The sequence below is a fragment of the Aspergillus candidus genome, assembly GCF_002847045.1.
Source record: "Aspergillus candidus strain CBS 102.13 unplaced genomic scaffold BDW47scaffold_1, whole genome shotgun sequence".
Classification (NCBI taxonomy): Eukaryota; Fungi; Ascomycota; class Eurotiomycetes; order Eurotiales; family Aspergillaceae; genus Aspergillus; species Aspergillus candidus.
In genome coordinates this window covers 381,249-395,882 of record NW_020194006.1, presented here as the reverse complement: position 1 = coordinate 395,882, position 14,634 = coordinate 381,249, and the positions used below count along the sequence as shown (strand labels likewise).

Sequence of the window (14,634 nt, the reverse complement as noted above, 5' to 3'; positions counted from 1 at the left end):
TCGTAAAGTATGGTAATATATGAAGTAGATCGATATAATGAAACAGATGCCTTCCGCCGTTGGTGACTCACTACATGGCGATCCCCTGCGTGCCGTCGGAGATATTATCGGAAAGGTTGATCAGGAGCTGCGCGAGACAGCGCTTGGTGGCCGCATCGTCCCGGAGAACCGAAGAAAAGGTAGCATCCCGCAGGGGTTCGGGGAGGCATTGCCGTAGGGCCTCGCGTGCGCGGCTATTATCACTCAGGCTAAAAGAATCAGTAAGGTCATCATACCGCGCAGTAGACTTATCTCCACATACCGTAAAAAGCAACGCACAACGTGCTTGAGCAACCGGACAGTCTGCTGCTCCACCAACTGAGTGACCATATTGCTCAAGACGGTTCCCACCGCATAGAACCTCTCATACGTCGCGCAAATATACGCCAGACCGATGTCATCGAGTAAGATCTTCTGTACGATAAAGATGGCCACGGTCTTGCTCAGCTCAGACCCCGTCTCCATGATTCGAAGGCAAAGAGGGATGATTTCGGTGGTGAGGAGGAAGTTGATGACATCGGACGAGTCGTTCTTGACCAGCGCCCCGATGACGCCCAGCGAGGTGAGACGGAGGTATTCGAAGGGGCGCGATTTGGAAGTCGTGTTAAGGAACGGATACAGGAAAAGAGGGATGTGGGCTAACAAGTCCCGTTAGTTTGGACGAAGTAGAGGGAGTTTATTGCACGTACCGTTCAAAAACAGGGTGCGTGTCTCGTTATGAGACGCAACACACTGCAGCAGGGCCAATGCATTGCAGACCCGATTCGAGGCCGCGGCCGTGAGTTGTGAGGGGTTCAACAAAGGATATACGGAGATGATTTCTTGCAGAAGCGCGGTCATGACACCTGCGGATTTAAAAAGAGTTAGTAACGAGACCCAACAGCGCCAATTTCGAAGAAGAGGAGAGGCGCACCAAACGAGTGCCAAATGACCAGCGCCAACTCAGGAACCTGCTCTCTCTTCTTGCTCAGTTCCATAAGAGCCGCCTCCCTGCGATTAGGATCCAGCAACTCAGCCACCCAGATAAAAACCTTGCGGTTCTCGTCGCTAATCCCACCGTCTACCATCGACACAGAACCGGGCAGAGAGCCGTCCGCACCGATCCCTCCAGCGCCTGCGCCTTGACCGGGGTTCCCAGCGTTTCCGACCATCGCGATGCGGTTGTAATGTTGTTGTTGAGCGGCGGCGGCAGCGGCCGCTGCCGCTTGAACCTGGGCATGCTGCTGGGCGACTAGCGAAGAATGCTGTTGTTGGGCCTGGTGCGGGTGATGTTGGGCTTGGTGGTGCTGCTGCTGTTGGTGTTGCTGCTGCTGCTGCTGCTGCTGCTGATGCTGCAGCCACGAGGGATCAGCCTGCGGGTATTGGTGTTGATGGGAGAAAACGTGCTGCGCCTGCGTTTGAAGCATGGCGGGCCGACAAAGAAGAGCTCGGTTTGGGGGGGACTCGTAATCCTCAGGAGAATGGGTCGGGGATAGCGGCTGTGCGACCGTCGCAAGGGTGAAGGCGCAAGGCTGCGTGGTTGAGATTTCGGGTGTTGTCAGGAATAACCTCGCGGTAGTAGTCTCATGGATGATGGATGTAGATGATAAGAGGGAGTATGTTTATGTGAATGGGGGGTTGTGGTGTGGATGAGATAGACGGCGGAAGGTTGATGAGCCAAGTTGCAGAACGGATTGAAGTCTCGGGCTACGGGAGGCGGGGAGAGCGCAGGCTCCGTCTTGTGTGCCGGGCGCCACTTCGTCCTACTGGCAAGTTTGGGTAGCACCACCGATTTGGGTCGCCGCGTCATTTTTTTTATATACTTGTTTTTTCTAGTACTCTGGCTCCATCTGATTTCATGGACAACTATTTGGAAACTCATGATTTAGAATACGATGCAGTCATAATTACATATCTCTCGAAGCAACTGGCGCATTGCAGGGTCCATTGAAGCGCACGAGCGAGTCAGCAATGCGTCAATGAACACCCGGCTCAAGGCTGAAGCGATTGCGTTGTCTCACTTGTATATGCTTGCTTGGGTTGGTGCGAGGAGTTCATGCAATTTGAGCCGATCAGTCTTATTCTAATTTATCTAAATATCTATTCGAATACATGGCTCACCAGCAGATGTACCGACATTAATCATGTTTCACCAAGTCAAGATACTATGAAACCTGCACTGCCGTGAAGGCTGAGAACAACTTCTACGCAACTCTTGTACAAATCTCAAATTGTGGGACATGATATTTCATTGGATTCATCATAACTCATATTTACATACATCGTTTCTTCAGTCTTTCGTCCAACCTTCTGGGAACATATATCAAGAACATAAAGTGATAAAAAGGTGAACGAGAAGACAGCAGTGGGAACGGAAAGTCATTAGCGCGTCAGTGCATAAATGTCATCATACAACAGGTAAGTCAAAAGGGATTCAGCAAAGCGGACAGGTTGTAATACATCATCAATATAAACGGCGCCAGAATAGCGCTAACCCATGGGCATTCGGGTTCAAGGAAAATAAGAAGGGGTAAAAAGGACGCAGAATCGAGGATTTTATCATGAAGATCAGGTCTCGTTGCTTCATATGGTAAACTCCATCAATCATCATATCATGAACGCCGTGAGCGCGTGCGGGATCGTCGTGATCGTCTCGTGTCTCTCGTTCGTCGGTCCGAACTTTCGCTACTACCTATCAACTCAATTGATTAGCATGGGATGAACACGATTCATGAGGAGCCAGGGGAGGGGGTAACACGTACTTGCGCTGGTATAGTCAGAGTAGGTGTAATAAGTGCTGGGGTAAGTGTAATCGGTGCTTTTCTCGTCGTGATGCTGGCGCCTCTTGAGACCCAAGCAAAGCGCAAGCGCCCCCAAGATAATCCCGATAGTCGCCCAGCCTCCCCATTTCGATTTTTTCTCGCCCGACTCATGCGCGTGCGGTCGAGCGCCGAACCAGGTTCGCCCTTCGGGCCGGCTACCATGCGCATAGTGGGCATGGTGGTGTCCGTGTTCGTCCACGTACGAATCCTTTCTCTTCCGCTTACCCAGGCCAAGACAGGCGGCCAGGGCTTCAATCACGCCGCGACAGCACAGGCAAGCGCAAACGAGAAACAGGAGGAAGACGCCGGCGATGACTCCCACCACGATGCCCGCGATGGCTCCGCCGCTGAGGCCATGATGGGGCTCAGTCGCTTCCAGCAACGGGGCGCCGTCGGTGCCGACGGGGGCGTCGAAACCCCGCGTGGTTGTCGCGGTTTGGGTAACGGTGGAATCACTCGTTCCTCGGACTGGAGGAGTGGCTGTTGCGGTCGCCCATATCGAGGAGCTTCCCACGACGCATTGGTCCTTGTGGCAGACGTATGCCGCGCCGCAGCAGGTGTTCCCGCATAGTGACTCGCCCAGTTCTGAGTCGCATTTCCCGGATCCTCCTGCGCCGCCAGTCTCGTCCGGGATGAAGCTGCTCCAGGTAGACGTAATCGTCGACGTGTCTGTCTCTGTTGCAACGATGGTTGTCGTGTAGACCTTCCAGGTTCCTCCTCCACCGCCGCCGCCGCCGCCGCCGCCACCGCTACCTCCTGAGCACACTGCTTGGCCGTTGCCGTTCGTGGTGCATTTTTCGCCCGCTTCACAGCAGACCTGGTGATAAAAGCCACAGGGATTTTCGCAGCGCTTTTCGACTCCGGTATCGTTGCTGGCGAGTTCGGAGTCTGCGAGCGGAGCCTCCGAGAGAGCGAAACGAGTTAAGAAGGCGAGGATTGGTATTGCCGGTCGTAACACATGGCGGATATGCATAGCGAAGGAACGAGGCGATAAGACCAGCCTCTAGACTCTTTTAACCGGGCAACCAACCCCCGATCGCGAGGAACGACGTGTTGGTCAAGATGGCAACGAGGACGCCTTTGCTCGTTATCTAATCGGATAGTCCTGTAAATAGGTCGCCCGATAAGCTGATAAGGCTGCGGCAGCCAAAAAAAGCGAATATAAAAAACGAAGGAATGCGATTTCTGATGTTTGACACACAATAGCGGATAGAGGGAAAAGAATGCGACAAACGACTCAGATGAAGAAACTTAGAGAGACGAGGAATGGAGGGGAAGGGAAGCTCGCATGATGTGGTGAGGTGCATGAGTCGGTCTCTGTCTTGTCTTGAATCCCAGCCTCCTCGCATGCGGCCGAGATCCCAACCACCGCTTTTTCTACACCCAATCGCTAAGACATCCAGGTTTTACTGACCTAGTCATGATTTGATCATACGGGGGGTTGAGTGGTACGGGGCAAATAGATGAGCTCGAAGTGTATTATTTTCCTTTCTTCTTTTCCTTTCGTTGCCTCGCCAAAACCCTTCCCCCATACCCGTATCAACGGGGACTGAAGTGGCACGGGCACAGTACCACTGACACTGAGGCTACCTACCCCTCCTCAAATGGATGGAATCAATCAATCAATCAATATTATATTACCAACCCCACTCTCGAAAGACCGAGACCGTCCCTGGCAGTGACAGACAAGAGAAGAGCCGTCACTCGGTCAGACGCACGGCCGAACCAGTGCGAGGTGTGATTTGTCTTATTTTTCCCTTTCCCACCGCCAGAATACACATCCCGCGCTCAGCCAGTCGAGGCCCGGGCTAAGGCTAAGAACCGAGGATGACATGAGGCTGCACGAGCTGATTTGTCCAATTTTCCTCAATCTATGCACGTCTGCAGCGTTTTACCTCTCATTTCCCCACTCCAGACAACCCAAAGACCCTAGAATACCACCCAGTAGGAGATAATTTACTAGCGGCTCCATCCATCCTCTACGTGGTAGACCTCTCAGGGCGAATCTGACGCAGCCAGCAAATGTGACTGGGTGGAGACGGCCATGTCGGCATCTGCGGGCCCTGTTGGGGAAAAAAGACTTTTGTGCCTGAGTGGGACGTAGGAACAGCGCATCTGCTGTCTATCTAGGGGGGTTTTGAGTCGTTGGTTGTGGGCGTCATTGGTGCCTTACCTTGTGGGCAGAGCACCTGACATGGTAGAGATAGGTATGATGGGTTGATTTGCGTGGTCTTGACCGTTATAGAGCGGTGTGCATTTTTATCCATATTATCAGTTGAATCTTATCGTCTGTTCTTTCTATTTTTACTTTATTTTACCCCATTCTATTATTATCGTGATTTTCCCCTCACACTGGGTTTGTCTTGGCCTGTTGGCACTCGGCTGGAATTTCCATTTTCTATATACAGAATGGACGAGCTGAAGAAACAAGGAAGAAAGGAAATACAAAATAATCACAATCATCAAGACAAACGTAGATACATTGACCATCATCATCAATCGTTCCATATAAAATCCATCCAGGGACCAAGGCGTAAACATACATATCGGAAGATGAAAAGCAAGCAAATATGCGATAAGTAAAGGGTCCGAAAACCGACCATGCCTCTTCCTCAATGCAGAAGAGGAACATGGCTATATCAGATCAGCATTCCAGCCACGCTAACGAGCATGCCGAAAAAGAGGTCCTGCAGGCTAGACGTCCTCCCAGCAGGAGCCCTGTTGCCGTCATCCTGCGCGGTCTGATGTGTGTCGCAGTACCCCAGATGTAGACCATGGCACGCTTCCATGCTCAGACTCGAGCAGGTAGCCACGGCCGATGGCGCTCCGTCCCGAGTCACCCCTCCGCCCTCGCCGCCCACAGTAACAGCGTAGCCGCCTCCCAGCTCTGACAAGCAACCGGTGTATTTGCTTTGGCACAGGGAGTAATAAGACGAGCAGATCCCGCCGTTTGCGAAAGACGTGGGGATGTTGACGAACGGGTATGCGCCTGGTATAGTCGACCCGGTGATGGTCGCATCGTTCGCGCCGGTCGTGTGCGTCGCGGACGCCGTCGAGGGGAATTTGAAGCTATTGTCGTCGGAGTTGGAGCTGGTGGGGAGGCTGCCGGTGCAGCTGGCCCCCGTGGGACAGCAGGCGATGTGGTCGTTGGCGTCGAGAGAGCATCGGGACCCCAGCTTGCAGCAAACTTCCGGGCTGTCCATGTTGGTGCACGGGTTATGCCCGGCTGGACAGTTGTTGTCGGAACGTTTTAAGAGCCGCAGTACATCGAGCGCCCGCGCATGGTTCCCTGTTGGCTGAGGTGGGGAGAATGGTAGTGTTTCTGTCTCTATGGAGAGTACCGTCGAGGCGAAGAATGTGGCCGAGATCCACCCTGCGATCCTCATTCTGGCTTAGGGCTCGGTCCGCCCGTCGGATCGTATGCTTATCGAAACCGATCGATGGGAGTGTTCGTCTTCGGATAATGATTGCGACGCTTCAGTATCGTGTCAAATGTAAATGAAAGGTAGATGCGACGGTGATTTTGCGGTGATCAACAAACTACTAAAGGCGGGCAACGACATTGAGGTTAATTGTTGGCCGATCGGCGGTAGGTCAGATGCATCAGTGATGGACTCACGATAATATTGGACACCTCTTTTTTTACTTTCAACACCACAGGGTTGGAACAGGATCAGATAAATGACAGCTTGGTCAGAAAGATCGGTGTATGGTTGTTGTGGGAAGAAACAATTGGTGCCATCACCGATTTAACAAGGAGGCTACTAATGGTTTAGCCCCGAGTAACGATCGAGTCAGTCCATCAGCCTGTCCAATCTCCACCCCGATCCCTGCCACAGCAACGCGGTGTCCATGCGATCGACATCCAACCACCGCATATCTATAATTATCTCCACAACGTATCAACACATCTTCCAGTTGCTCAATAGGAATCTTTGGACTTTTTTACTTCCCGCTGTTCCAAGGAAACCGTCGATTTTTTAGTTTGTTTTACTAATGGAGGACTATCAAAGCTTCTTTTGCGTTGCAGGACGACTATGCTAGGGTCAACCGGGTAATTGCATATTAACGTATCCTGACAAGTTCTACACTTATTTGACAAGCTCTTCAAGTTCGCGACTGGTCAGATGTGTCGTGGATAGGCCATGTTATCAGGTTCCAAGGGTCTAGAAATTCTTCATAGCATGTTGTGACGGAGAATTGCAGCTGGCGGGGTACAAATCATGTGACAGAACAACGCTGACGTGAACAATGTCATTCCTGGGTTGGCAAGGTGGTTATGTTTGTTGTTAAGCATTCTTGGTATATTTACTTGCAGATTCAGATACAATGGTTGTTTCCAGAATGCCTAGTACTGTCAGCCACTGAATACAGCCGATAACAGCGCACGATATTTCGAAGCTAGTATCTAGAAACTAAGGCCGATCCCATCTCAACAATGATTCCCATCGTGGACTTTTCTTCATGGAACAAACCGCAGGGTGAGTCCGACAAGTTACATGTGGCGAATGAACTTGTGGAAGCTTGCCAAACTGTTGGTTTTGTCTACATCATCAACCACGCCCTACCTGAGTCAGTCATCGATGCCGCTTTTGACTGGTCCAAGCGTTTGTTCCAACTTCCGAGGGAAGAGAAGTTGAAAGCTCCACATCCAGAAGGCTGGGCGGTCCATCGAGGATACTCATGGCCGGGATTGGAGAAGGTTTCCCAAGTGATGAGCACTGTGGATGATGAGCAAGCGCGAAGGAAGTTGAGAGAGGTGCCTGATGTCAAGGTATGCGGGAACCGAGCCCACATAACCAACCCATCGATATAATCCTTTGCCCAAAGCTAGTGTCTCACAGACAGTCTAGGAAATCTACGATATCGGGAGCGAGCATAATACCGTCCAACCTAATCAATGGATCCCAAATGAATGCCTCCCGGGATTCCGCAATTCTATGACCAAGTTCTATTGGGAATGCCAGCGGGTAGGGGATGAGATCCTGCGTGCACTCGCTGTTGGATTGAACTTGGAGAATGAATCATACCTGGTAGAGAAGCATTCAGGGCATAACAACCAGCTGCGACTACTCCACTATCTCCCAGTACCAGCCGCAGACTTAGAGCAAGAACGAACAGCCCGCTGCCCGGCTCATACTGACTGGAGTTCCATGACAATGCTTTTCCAAGACGACTGCGGCGGCCTCGAAGTCGAAGACGTTTCCCAGCCAGGCACGTTTATCCCCGTGGCCCCTATCAAAAACGCTATCGTAATGAACATTGGGGATTTACTCCAGAGGTGGAGCAACGGTCCGTACCATGATCGGTGCTGTTTATGCCAAGTGAATAGGCTGATTCGTATCTACAGACCGGCTGAGATCAACTAACCATCGAGTCCAAGCACCTCCTCTTGCTGATCGATTCTCGGGCCCGTTTCGGATGACTCGTGAGCGGTTGTCGATTCCGTATTTCATGTCTCCCGACCCTGAATCTGTTATCGAATGCATACCTTCCTGCATGGATGAGAAAGAGGGGGCTAAATACAAACCAATCACGCAGGCTGAGTACAACAAAATGCGGGCATCTATGATGTACTAGACCGATCGGGGCAAATAAAGCCTGATTGCAACTATGGTGGTGTATGGTTCTGGTTTCTTCTGAAACGGGCGCATACTCCGCCAAAACCCATGTAGTAGGGCTTAAGGCGAAGCAGACACCGGTAAAAATATATTATAACATCTCTTGAAGAAAGCAGATTTTACACATACATCTGAACCTTCTTGGTACAGGGATAGTATGGGGAGATGCTTGGCCAAGCCCTAAGCCCTATCCGCATGTCCGTATACGGCAATCCGCAGGTCAGCGCCCGTGCCACCCCCCGCCGGTCGGAGTCAAGCTTGGCAGCGGATGTGTTCATTGTCCGACTTCATTCTCCGCTGCACGGTAGCTGCCACATTATCATCACAGTTGCAGACCCTTTACCTCTGTTCAGTTCATTTGATATACTCTTTTAATTATTTAAGATTTCTCTCCCTCTTTCTTATTCTAATTGAGAACTCTTCACCGATCTATTTGTTCCCCTCTTACCCCTCAACTACTATCTCTCCCCCGCCAAAATGTCTATCCCCAACGAAGCTATCCAGAAGGTACTTTCTTTTCCCACCCGACTACATATCTTCTTTGATATTCAAACTGACGATTGCGCGCCTACAGCTCTACCAAGAGATCGAGGCCCAGTTGGTCAACTCGCAACAGCAGATCGGCATCTGCAAGGCCCAAATCTCGACCAAGCAGCGCGACATCCGCCTGATGGAGCTCACGTCGAAGGAGATGGGATCGTTGCCGAAAGACACCTCCGTGTATGAAGGAGTAGGGAAGATGTGAGTTTCAAACATCCCCAGGAGATGTGGCATGCGCCTCTACGTTCCGTGAAGATGGCCTCGAGAAACAAAGTATCTAATTCAGGCGCGCGGCAGGTTCGTCAACGTTCCCATGGACACAGTCGACAAGCGCATGTCCAGTGAAACCTCTCAACTCAAGTCAGATATCTCAGGTCTGGAGAAGAAACTGTACAGTTTGGAGATGACGCACAAGAACAGCAAGGACAACATCGGCAAGATCTTGAACCCCGCGAACAAGTCGTGATTGGCTGGCGTGATTCTACAGCGGCTTCCCCCCCCCTGAATTGTTTGTATCCGACATATCAATAGCGTCAGGATGGATATGATAAAACACGTTGCTGCCCGATCGGGCCGCTCTGGCGCGGCCTGTGCTTCAAAGGTGTGGGTGGATTCGAGGATGCCGAACAGGGGAGCGTAACGCTTGCGTTTGCGGCGGCATCGGGTACCTACTTACCTGGCTGCTGCTACTACTCGCTGAACTGTCTGGCGATCGTCTGGCTGGACCAGACGCTCGGTAGATGTGGGCGTCTGGCATTAGCTAGTATAGCCTATGGGTTGTCAATTGACTTTTATTGACAGGCGTGGTTCCAATGAGTTATAGTTTCATCATCCCTTCGCCATGTTTTTTCTTTTGGTGTTTCAGCTATTATAGAAATTGAAAGATACCATTCCCGATTAATTAGACAGAATCGATGTCTATATCAAAGTATATCCTACGTAAGCAGCGACTCTATACACAGACCACATGGCTCTATAGGGCGAGGGCACATACATCTGTTGTAGAACCACACGGTTATACAGGATATGTCTGGTGGAACCTAATGTCGGTGGATATACATTTATATTTCCTATCCGAATAGAAGAAGAGATTGTGCTACTGTACTACCCACTTGGGATAGAACGTTCGTGTCGATGTGGCTGAGGCGGACTGGATTTCAATCGTGCCCCGCCGAATCTTGAGGCACTCTAGCTGAAGCCTGTCACTGCATGACATGGCTGGCACTGGGCATGCTGGAGTGACCTTGGAAACTTCAAATTAGGTCTAGCGCTCAAAGCTATCGTGGAGTGTAGTCTTCTGTTTCTACTGTATTTAAACTCTGAGAGCCATCATTGTTCCACCAAACACTTGTCACATTCTTTTCTCATGTCATGTTTTTCTTTTCAGCTAAGATAAGCTTTGTTCCTTCGCTCAGCCTGTTTACCCGACTATCCGGCATACAGAACATGTCTTCAGCCTCTTTCCAACGGCATCAAAGATGGAGCCAACGCAATATTAATTGCTCCGGCGTCTCCGATAGTACTCTTCAGCCGAGGCACCATCAACCTGTCTTTTCACGGTGAAGCTGTATCATCGTCTTTTCCCACGCTGGGCTACTTTCATTGCCGAAATTGAACAGGCCTTGGGTACCCTGGATCTAAGAGGGCAAGTCAGCGTAAAAGATTCCACCGAAGATAAAAGCCCGAATTTTCGGGTCGAACTGGTCGATTTGTGGTCGCTATTCTTTACCAAGTATCAAGACGTTGCACTAGATATAGGACTACTTCCAAACTCTCGAAAGAGATACTTCTCCCTCCTTGCTTTTGGAGAGGTAATCACGTCATCAATCATACCATCGGGATATGTTCTCATATTCTCGGAAGTCCTGGTGAGAATATCCCATATTTCACCAAATCTGAGCCATCTAGAGTGCAATATCATTCACGACTAGACTTCATGGCTTCGGTGTTTATTTTCAGGACTATGGTTCACACAATGTTTTCTTTGCGAGTTTTACTGGTCGAGTCAGTATGTCAACGTCGAGTAGTTATTGTGCGGTCTGCAGAGAAGGTATACCAGAGAGTTATGAGACACGGAACTGCGATCCATTCTTGTTAATGGGGGGAAAATGGACTTAAGTGCCAACAAATTTTTTTGTTAGGCTTGTCTGACCATCTCCCGGAAGATAGGACTTCTTTTGGTGGAGTGGGCTGAAAAATGGAGGTATAGCCAGTTGGTACTCCCAGTGCGAAGCTGCGCTGGGGCTGCCATGCGAGATCTGTCTTTCCCTTGCTTCATGTTTGGTATTCTTGATTGCACTTTTTTTCTCTTTTCTTCGAGATGATAGGTAAAGGGAAAAGAATATGTCACTTCTAATGACCTAGAAAGCATGCCAGTATCATCAGGCAACAACCAAAAAGAAGACCCTGACCAGCGATACACTGTAACCGTGATGACAAGAGAAGAGATGTACGAAATCTCAACCATATACAACAGTATCTGGACAATATGAACGGCCCTAGAGATCAACTGGGGTAGATTGACTATAAGATCTTAATATCAACCACACATCATCGATCGACCTTATTTGTAGGTAATAGGTACTATATATTCCACTATCGGTGGATCTAGATTAATTAATTTAACAAATGACGTATTTCCACAACAGGGATTTGACCACACATTTTCGTCATCAGTATTCTTACATGACCGACAACCGCGGGGCACGGAATTATATAAGAGGGTATGATGATCGATGGGGAATTCATCATCCTCCACCATCATTCTCATTCTTGGGAGTCAGCAGTGGCGCTTGACTTACCTTCATCTGTCACACTTCTTTGTCAGGCGATAAAGCTCGACCTAGCCTTGTCCGGTTTCTCCGTATCCATAGAACTCCATAAACTTCTTGGGTCCCCGCGGGATTAACCGCTCTGTTCCCTGGTCTTTCTTCTCCAAAAAAAAACCGAAAATACAACCAAGCGACACGCGCTGCATGCGCCTTGGTGTTTCAAAGGAGCTTCCAGACGATCAAGAAGCCCCCAGTGCGAATCAAGAGCCGCCTGCAGGGCGTACCTACTGGGCACTTGTTTAGTTCTATTTGATATCGTTGGTAAGTGTACCTATCTTTTTATTTCCACCATCTAGTGCCTAGTATATCATCATCCCAATGGTCCTTTCTTTTCACGCTGCCTGATGATCGGCATAGGCCCAATCATGCTTCCTGCTTTCTATCCTCCAACCAGCTCACTGCCTATTCCTCCACCCCACTTCAGCTGAACCGTTTACGAGACACACGGGAGGTTGGGGGCTTTTTTTTAGTCGATTGAATTCCTGTTCTTTCAAGCTTTTCTTTTGTTTTCTGTGGAGGCTCCCTGTCCTTCTTTATATTTCGTCTTCCCACTTCTCTCTCTTATTTCGTGGATTTCCCTCCTACCTAGTTGTGCCAGGCCGTCCTCCTTGCTGCTTATCGCAACCTTCTAACCCCTCATCGTTTCGTTCTATCTAGATCGATCGATCGACTTATCAGCGCCACTGTTCCAGAATAACCCCGCTTTTACATCCCCAGCTCGCCTTTCATCCTTTGCGTTTTGAATCAAACCAGACAAAAACCAGTACATCTCCCTTTTCTTCATCCTCTTCCTAAAAAAAAAAAAAGAAAAGAAAGGAAAAATACCCAAAAAAAAAAATAAAAATAAAGAAACAGAGAGGGCAAAAGTCAATACAAAAAGACTGCAAGAAAATGAGACGTCATACTCGCCGCGCCGCATACTCTGACTCTGATTCTGAGTACTCCGAGTCAGATCTCTCGATGGAGTTACCCTCCCCCAACCGGCACACCCATTATCGCAGACGTTCGGTATCCCGCCATCGCTTCCACAGCCCGGAGCACAAAACGACCAGCTATCTTGCCCCCATCCAGCAAGATGTCCACCTCCACCGGTCGGCCTCGACGGGCGCCCGCCGGCGACATGATCGGACCTCGCCGGTAAATGTCACCGTCGACATCAAGAACGATTCCCGCAACCGGAGCAACACCAAGGGCACGAACAAAGCCCGCAAGGAGACCCAGGAGTACGTGAATCCCTACGAGTCCGAGGAGGACGAGGCCGTGCTTCGCAACCACCATCGGCGGCGGCACCACGGTGCCAGCATCTCCCGCGAAGCCTCTCCGCGGCCGCCAGCGCGCGACTTTGACCTCGTCATCGACCAGCGTATGCTGGAGCACAACGATGCCCGGCAGGACTTCGAACTGCTCCGGCAACAGCAGGAGATTCAGCGTCTGGAGCGCGAGCTCGCTCGGCACCGTGAACAGCGCGACCCGCACCAGGAGACCCGTCTCCTGAAGGAGGAAGAGGACTGGTACGAGGACGAGATCAGCGATCGGCTGCGGCGGCTCGAGAAGTTCGAGAAGAAGCAGCGCATGGAGGAGGAGCAGCGACACGTAGAGCACCGGTACAAACTACGCAAGTACGAAGAAGAGCAGCGACGGGCTGCGGAGGAAGAAGAGGTCCGTGTTAAAATGCGGGAGGAAAAGCTCCGGGAACTCCAGCGCAAGATTGATGAAGAGGAGGAGCGTGAGCGGATCAAGAAAGAGATCCGCGACGAGGAGGCGAGACAGATGCTGGAGGAGCAAGAGAAGCAGCGCAAAGAGGCGGCCATGAAGCAGGCTGTCATCGAGGAGTACCAGCTGGCTGAGGAGCGCCGTAAGAACGCCATGCGCGAGATGCAAAAGCAGCAGGATGAGGCCTTCAAGCAACGATTGCGGGTGGAGTATGGTTTGTCGGAGGAGAAGATCGAGGAGCTTCTCAAGCAGAAAAACAAGGACGAGAAGAAGAGCAAAGAGAAGGGTAAAGACAAGGACAAGGACAAGGATGACAAGGATGACGACAAGGAGAAGAAATCCAAGGGGAAGCAGATTGAACATCAACGTCCTACTTGGATCAAGGTATGCTGTTACACTACTCCTCCGGTCATGGTTCGAAGCTAACATGGTCAGGTCCACCGCGATCATCTCCTGCCAGAAACCCTAATAGCCTACAATTTGCCTTGGGACTTTGACGATGTAAGCCTCTATTTTCCTTTCTTTTCTTCTTTTCCTTCTATTGAACCTACATAACTAATCATCTCAACCAGCTCGACGGCAACTACCTCATCATCAAAGAGTACATCCCCGAAGACCTCCAGGATGAACTATTCGCACACACCAAGCGTATACGCCAGGGTCGCCTCGTCACCCAGACCTCGAGCTCCCAGACTGAACTCAGGGTGAACGACAGAAGGAAGGACAAGATGTACCTTGTGCGGAAGAAGAGCCCTAACCGGCGGGCGTGGATTTTCACTTGATTTGATCCTGATTGATATACGTGATATGTGATATGTGATATGTGCTCGGATATGACTGTTCTTTTTTTCTTTTCCATCTTTTCTCCTTCTAATTTTGCTTGTCTCCCCTCTTTTTGTTGCTTTGTCTTCTTTCCTCTTCATTCCCTTTCCTTTTTCTTTTCTTTTTCTTTTCTTTTCCTTTCTTTTTTACTTTCCAATATTGCTTTGGTTTTTCTTTTTGGATGATCACGGTTTGGCTTTGCCTGTCCCCTCACGAAGTCCGCTTCTACTCGATTGATTGACTCTCCACAAACGACCCATGTTCGTT

At 50.3% G+C, this 14,634-nt stretch overlaps 7 protein-coding genes across 7 annotated transcripts; 3 read left to right on the top strand and 4 right to left on the bottom strand.

Annotated features, from left to right (window-relative positions):
• Positions 1–38: 38 nt before the first annotated feature.
• BDW47DRAFT_1637 (Rcd1-like cell differentiation family protein) lies at positions 39–1,546 on the bottom strand. The gene is made up of 4 exons (XM_024818346.1): positions 953–1,546; positions 729–884; positions 302–677; positions 39–248 (listed from the first exon to the last, which is right to left on the bottom strand). Exons 1-4 carry the CDS (start codon positions 1,443–1,445, stop codon positions 71–73), a joined length of 1,203 nt encoding a protein of 400 aa, XP_024676529.1. The 5' UTR covers positions 1,446–1,546; the 3' UTR covers positions 39–70.
• A 646-nt stretch (positions 1,547–2,192) lies between these two features.
• On the bottom strand, positions 2,193–4,492 carry BDW47DRAFT_1623 (uncharacterized protein). The gene has a single exon (XM_024818343.1). The coding sequence runs from the start codon at positions 3,811–3,813 to the stop codon at positions 2,719–2,721; it is 1,095 nt and encodes a 364-aa protein (XP_024676527.1). The 5' UTR covers positions 3,814–4,492; the 3' UTR covers positions 2,193–2,718.
• On the bottom strand, positions 3,580–4,492 carry BDW47DRAFT_97323 (uncharacterized protein). Its single transcript, XM_024820398.1, has one exon. The coding sequence runs from the start codon at positions 4,187–4,189 to the stop codon at positions 3,932–3,934; it is 258 nt and encodes an 85-aa protein (XP_024676528.1). The 5' UTR covers positions 4,190–4,492; the 3' UTR covers positions 3,580–3,931.
• Positions 4,493–5,200: 708 nt separating this feature from the next.
• Positions 5,201–6,538, bottom strand: BDW47DRAFT_97322 (uncharacterized protein). Its single transcript, XM_024820397.1, has 2 exons — positions 6,460–6,538; positions 5,201–6,383 (listed from the first exon to the last, which is right to left on the bottom strand). Exon 2 carries the CDS (start codon positions 6,224–6,226, stop codon positions 5,480–5,482), a length of 747 nt encoding a protein of 248 aa, XP_024676526.1. The 5' UTR covers positions 6,227–6,383; positions 6,460–6,538; the 3' UTR covers positions 5,201–5,479.
• A 616-nt stretch (positions 6,539–7,154) lies between these two features.
• Positions 7,155–8,686, top strand: BDW47DRAFT_97320 (isopenicillin N synthase family dioxygenase). Its single transcript, XM_024820396.1, has 3 exons — positions 7,155–7,614; positions 7,694–8,132; positions 8,191–8,686. The coding sequence occupies exons 1-3, from the start codon at positions 7,279–7,281 to the stop codon at positions 8,418–8,420; spliced, it is 1,005 nt and encodes a 334-aa protein (XP_024676525.1). The 5' UTR covers positions 7,155–7,278; the 3' UTR covers positions 8,421–8,686.
• Positions 8,687–9,878, top strand: BDW47DRAFT_97319 (putative prefoldin subunit 1). The gene is made up of 3 exons (XM_024820395.1): positions 8,687–8,968; positions 9,036–9,202; positions 9,299–9,878. The coding sequence occupies exons 1-3, from the start codon at positions 8,939–8,941 to the stop codon at positions 9,465–9,467; spliced, it is 366 nt and encodes a 121-aa protein (XP_024676524.1). The 5' UTR covers positions 8,687–8,938; the 3' UTR covers positions 9,468–9,878.
• A 2,438-nt stretch (positions 9,879–12,316) lies between these two features.
• On the top strand, positions 12,317–14,626 carry BDW47DRAFT_1504 (uncharacterized protein). Its single transcript, XM_024818322.1, has 3 exons — positions 12,317–13,929; positions 13,981–14,046; positions 14,118–14,626. Exons 1-3 carry the CDS (start codon positions 12,724–12,726, stop codon positions 14,325–14,327), a joined length of 1,482 nt encoding a protein of 493 aa, XP_024676523.1. The 5' UTR covers positions 12,317–12,723; the 3' UTR covers positions 14,328–14,626.
• The last annotated feature ends 8 nt before the right edge of the window (positions 14,627–14,634 follow it).

What these genes read in the sequence shown, in the direction of transcription:
- BDW47DRAFT_1637 (XM_024818346.1), bottom strand. Translation starts at nt 1,445, where the DNA reads ATGCTTCAAACGCAGGCGCAGCACGTTTTCTCCCATCAACACCAATAC. An exon ending in ACGCACCCTGTTTTTGAACG is followed by an intron (nt 678 to 728) that starts GTACGTGCAATA and finishes GGGACTTGTTAG; the next exon opens with CCCACATCCCTCTTTTCCTG. An exon ending in GTTGTGCGTTGCTTTTTACG is followed by an intron (nt 249 to 301) that starts GTATGTGGAGAT and finishes TGATTCTTTTAG; the next exon opens with CCTGAGTGATAATAGCCGCG.
- BDW47DRAFT_1623 (XM_024818343.1), bottom strand. Translation starts at nt 3,813, where the DNA reads ATGCATATCCGCCATGTGTTACGACCGGCAATACCAATCCTCGCCTTC.
- BDW47DRAFT_97320 (XM_024820396.1), top strand. Translation starts at nt 7,279, where the DNA reads ATGATTCCCATCGTGGACTTTTCTTCATGGAACAAACCGCAGGGTGAG. An exon ending in GAGAGGTGCCTGATGTCAAG is followed by an intron (nt 7,615 to 7,693) that starts GTATGCGGGAAC and finishes CAGACAGTCTAG; the next exon opens with GAAATCTACGATATCGGGAG. An exon ending in ACTCCAGAGGTGGAGCAACG is followed by an intron (nt 8,133 to 8,190) that starts GTCCGTACCATG and finishes TCGTATCTACAG; the next exon opens with ACCGGCTGAGATCAACTAAC.
- BDW47DRAFT_97322 (XM_024820397.1), bottom strand. Translation starts at nt 6,226, where the DNA reads ATGAGGATCGCAGGGTGGATCTCGGCCACATTCTTCGCCTCGACGGTA.
- BDW47DRAFT_1504 (XM_024818322.1), top strand. Translation starts at nt 12,724, where the DNA reads ATGAGACGTCATACTCGCCGCGCCGCATACTCTGACTCTGATTCTGAG. An exon ending in AACGTCCTACTTGGATCAAG is followed by an intron (nt 13,930 to 13,980) that starts GTATGCTGTTAC and finishes TAACATGGTCAG; the next exon opens with GTCCACCGCGATCATCTCCT. An exon ending in TGCCTTGGGACTTTGACGAT is followed by an intron (nt 14,047 to 14,117) that starts GTAAGCCTCTAT and finishes CATCTCAACCAG; the next exon opens with CTCGACGGCAACTACCTCAT.
- BDW47DRAFT_97323 (XM_024820398.1), bottom strand. Translation starts at nt 4,189, where the DNA reads ATGCGAGGAGGCTGGGATTCAAGACAAGACAGAGACCGACTCATGCAC.
- BDW47DRAFT_97319 (XM_024820395.1), top strand. Translation starts at nt 8,939, where the DNA reads ATGTCTATCCCCAACGAAGCTATCCAGAAG. An exon ending in CCAACGAAGCTATCCAGAAG is followed by an intron (nt 8,969 to 9,035) that starts GTACTTTCTTTT and finishes GCGCGCCTACAG; the next exon opens with CTCTACCAAGAGATCGAGGC. An exon ending in TATGAAGGAGTAGGGAAGAT is followed by an intron (nt 9,203 to 9,298) that starts GTGAGTTTCAAA and finishes GGCGCGCGGCAG; the next exon opens with GTTCGTCAACGTTCCCATGG.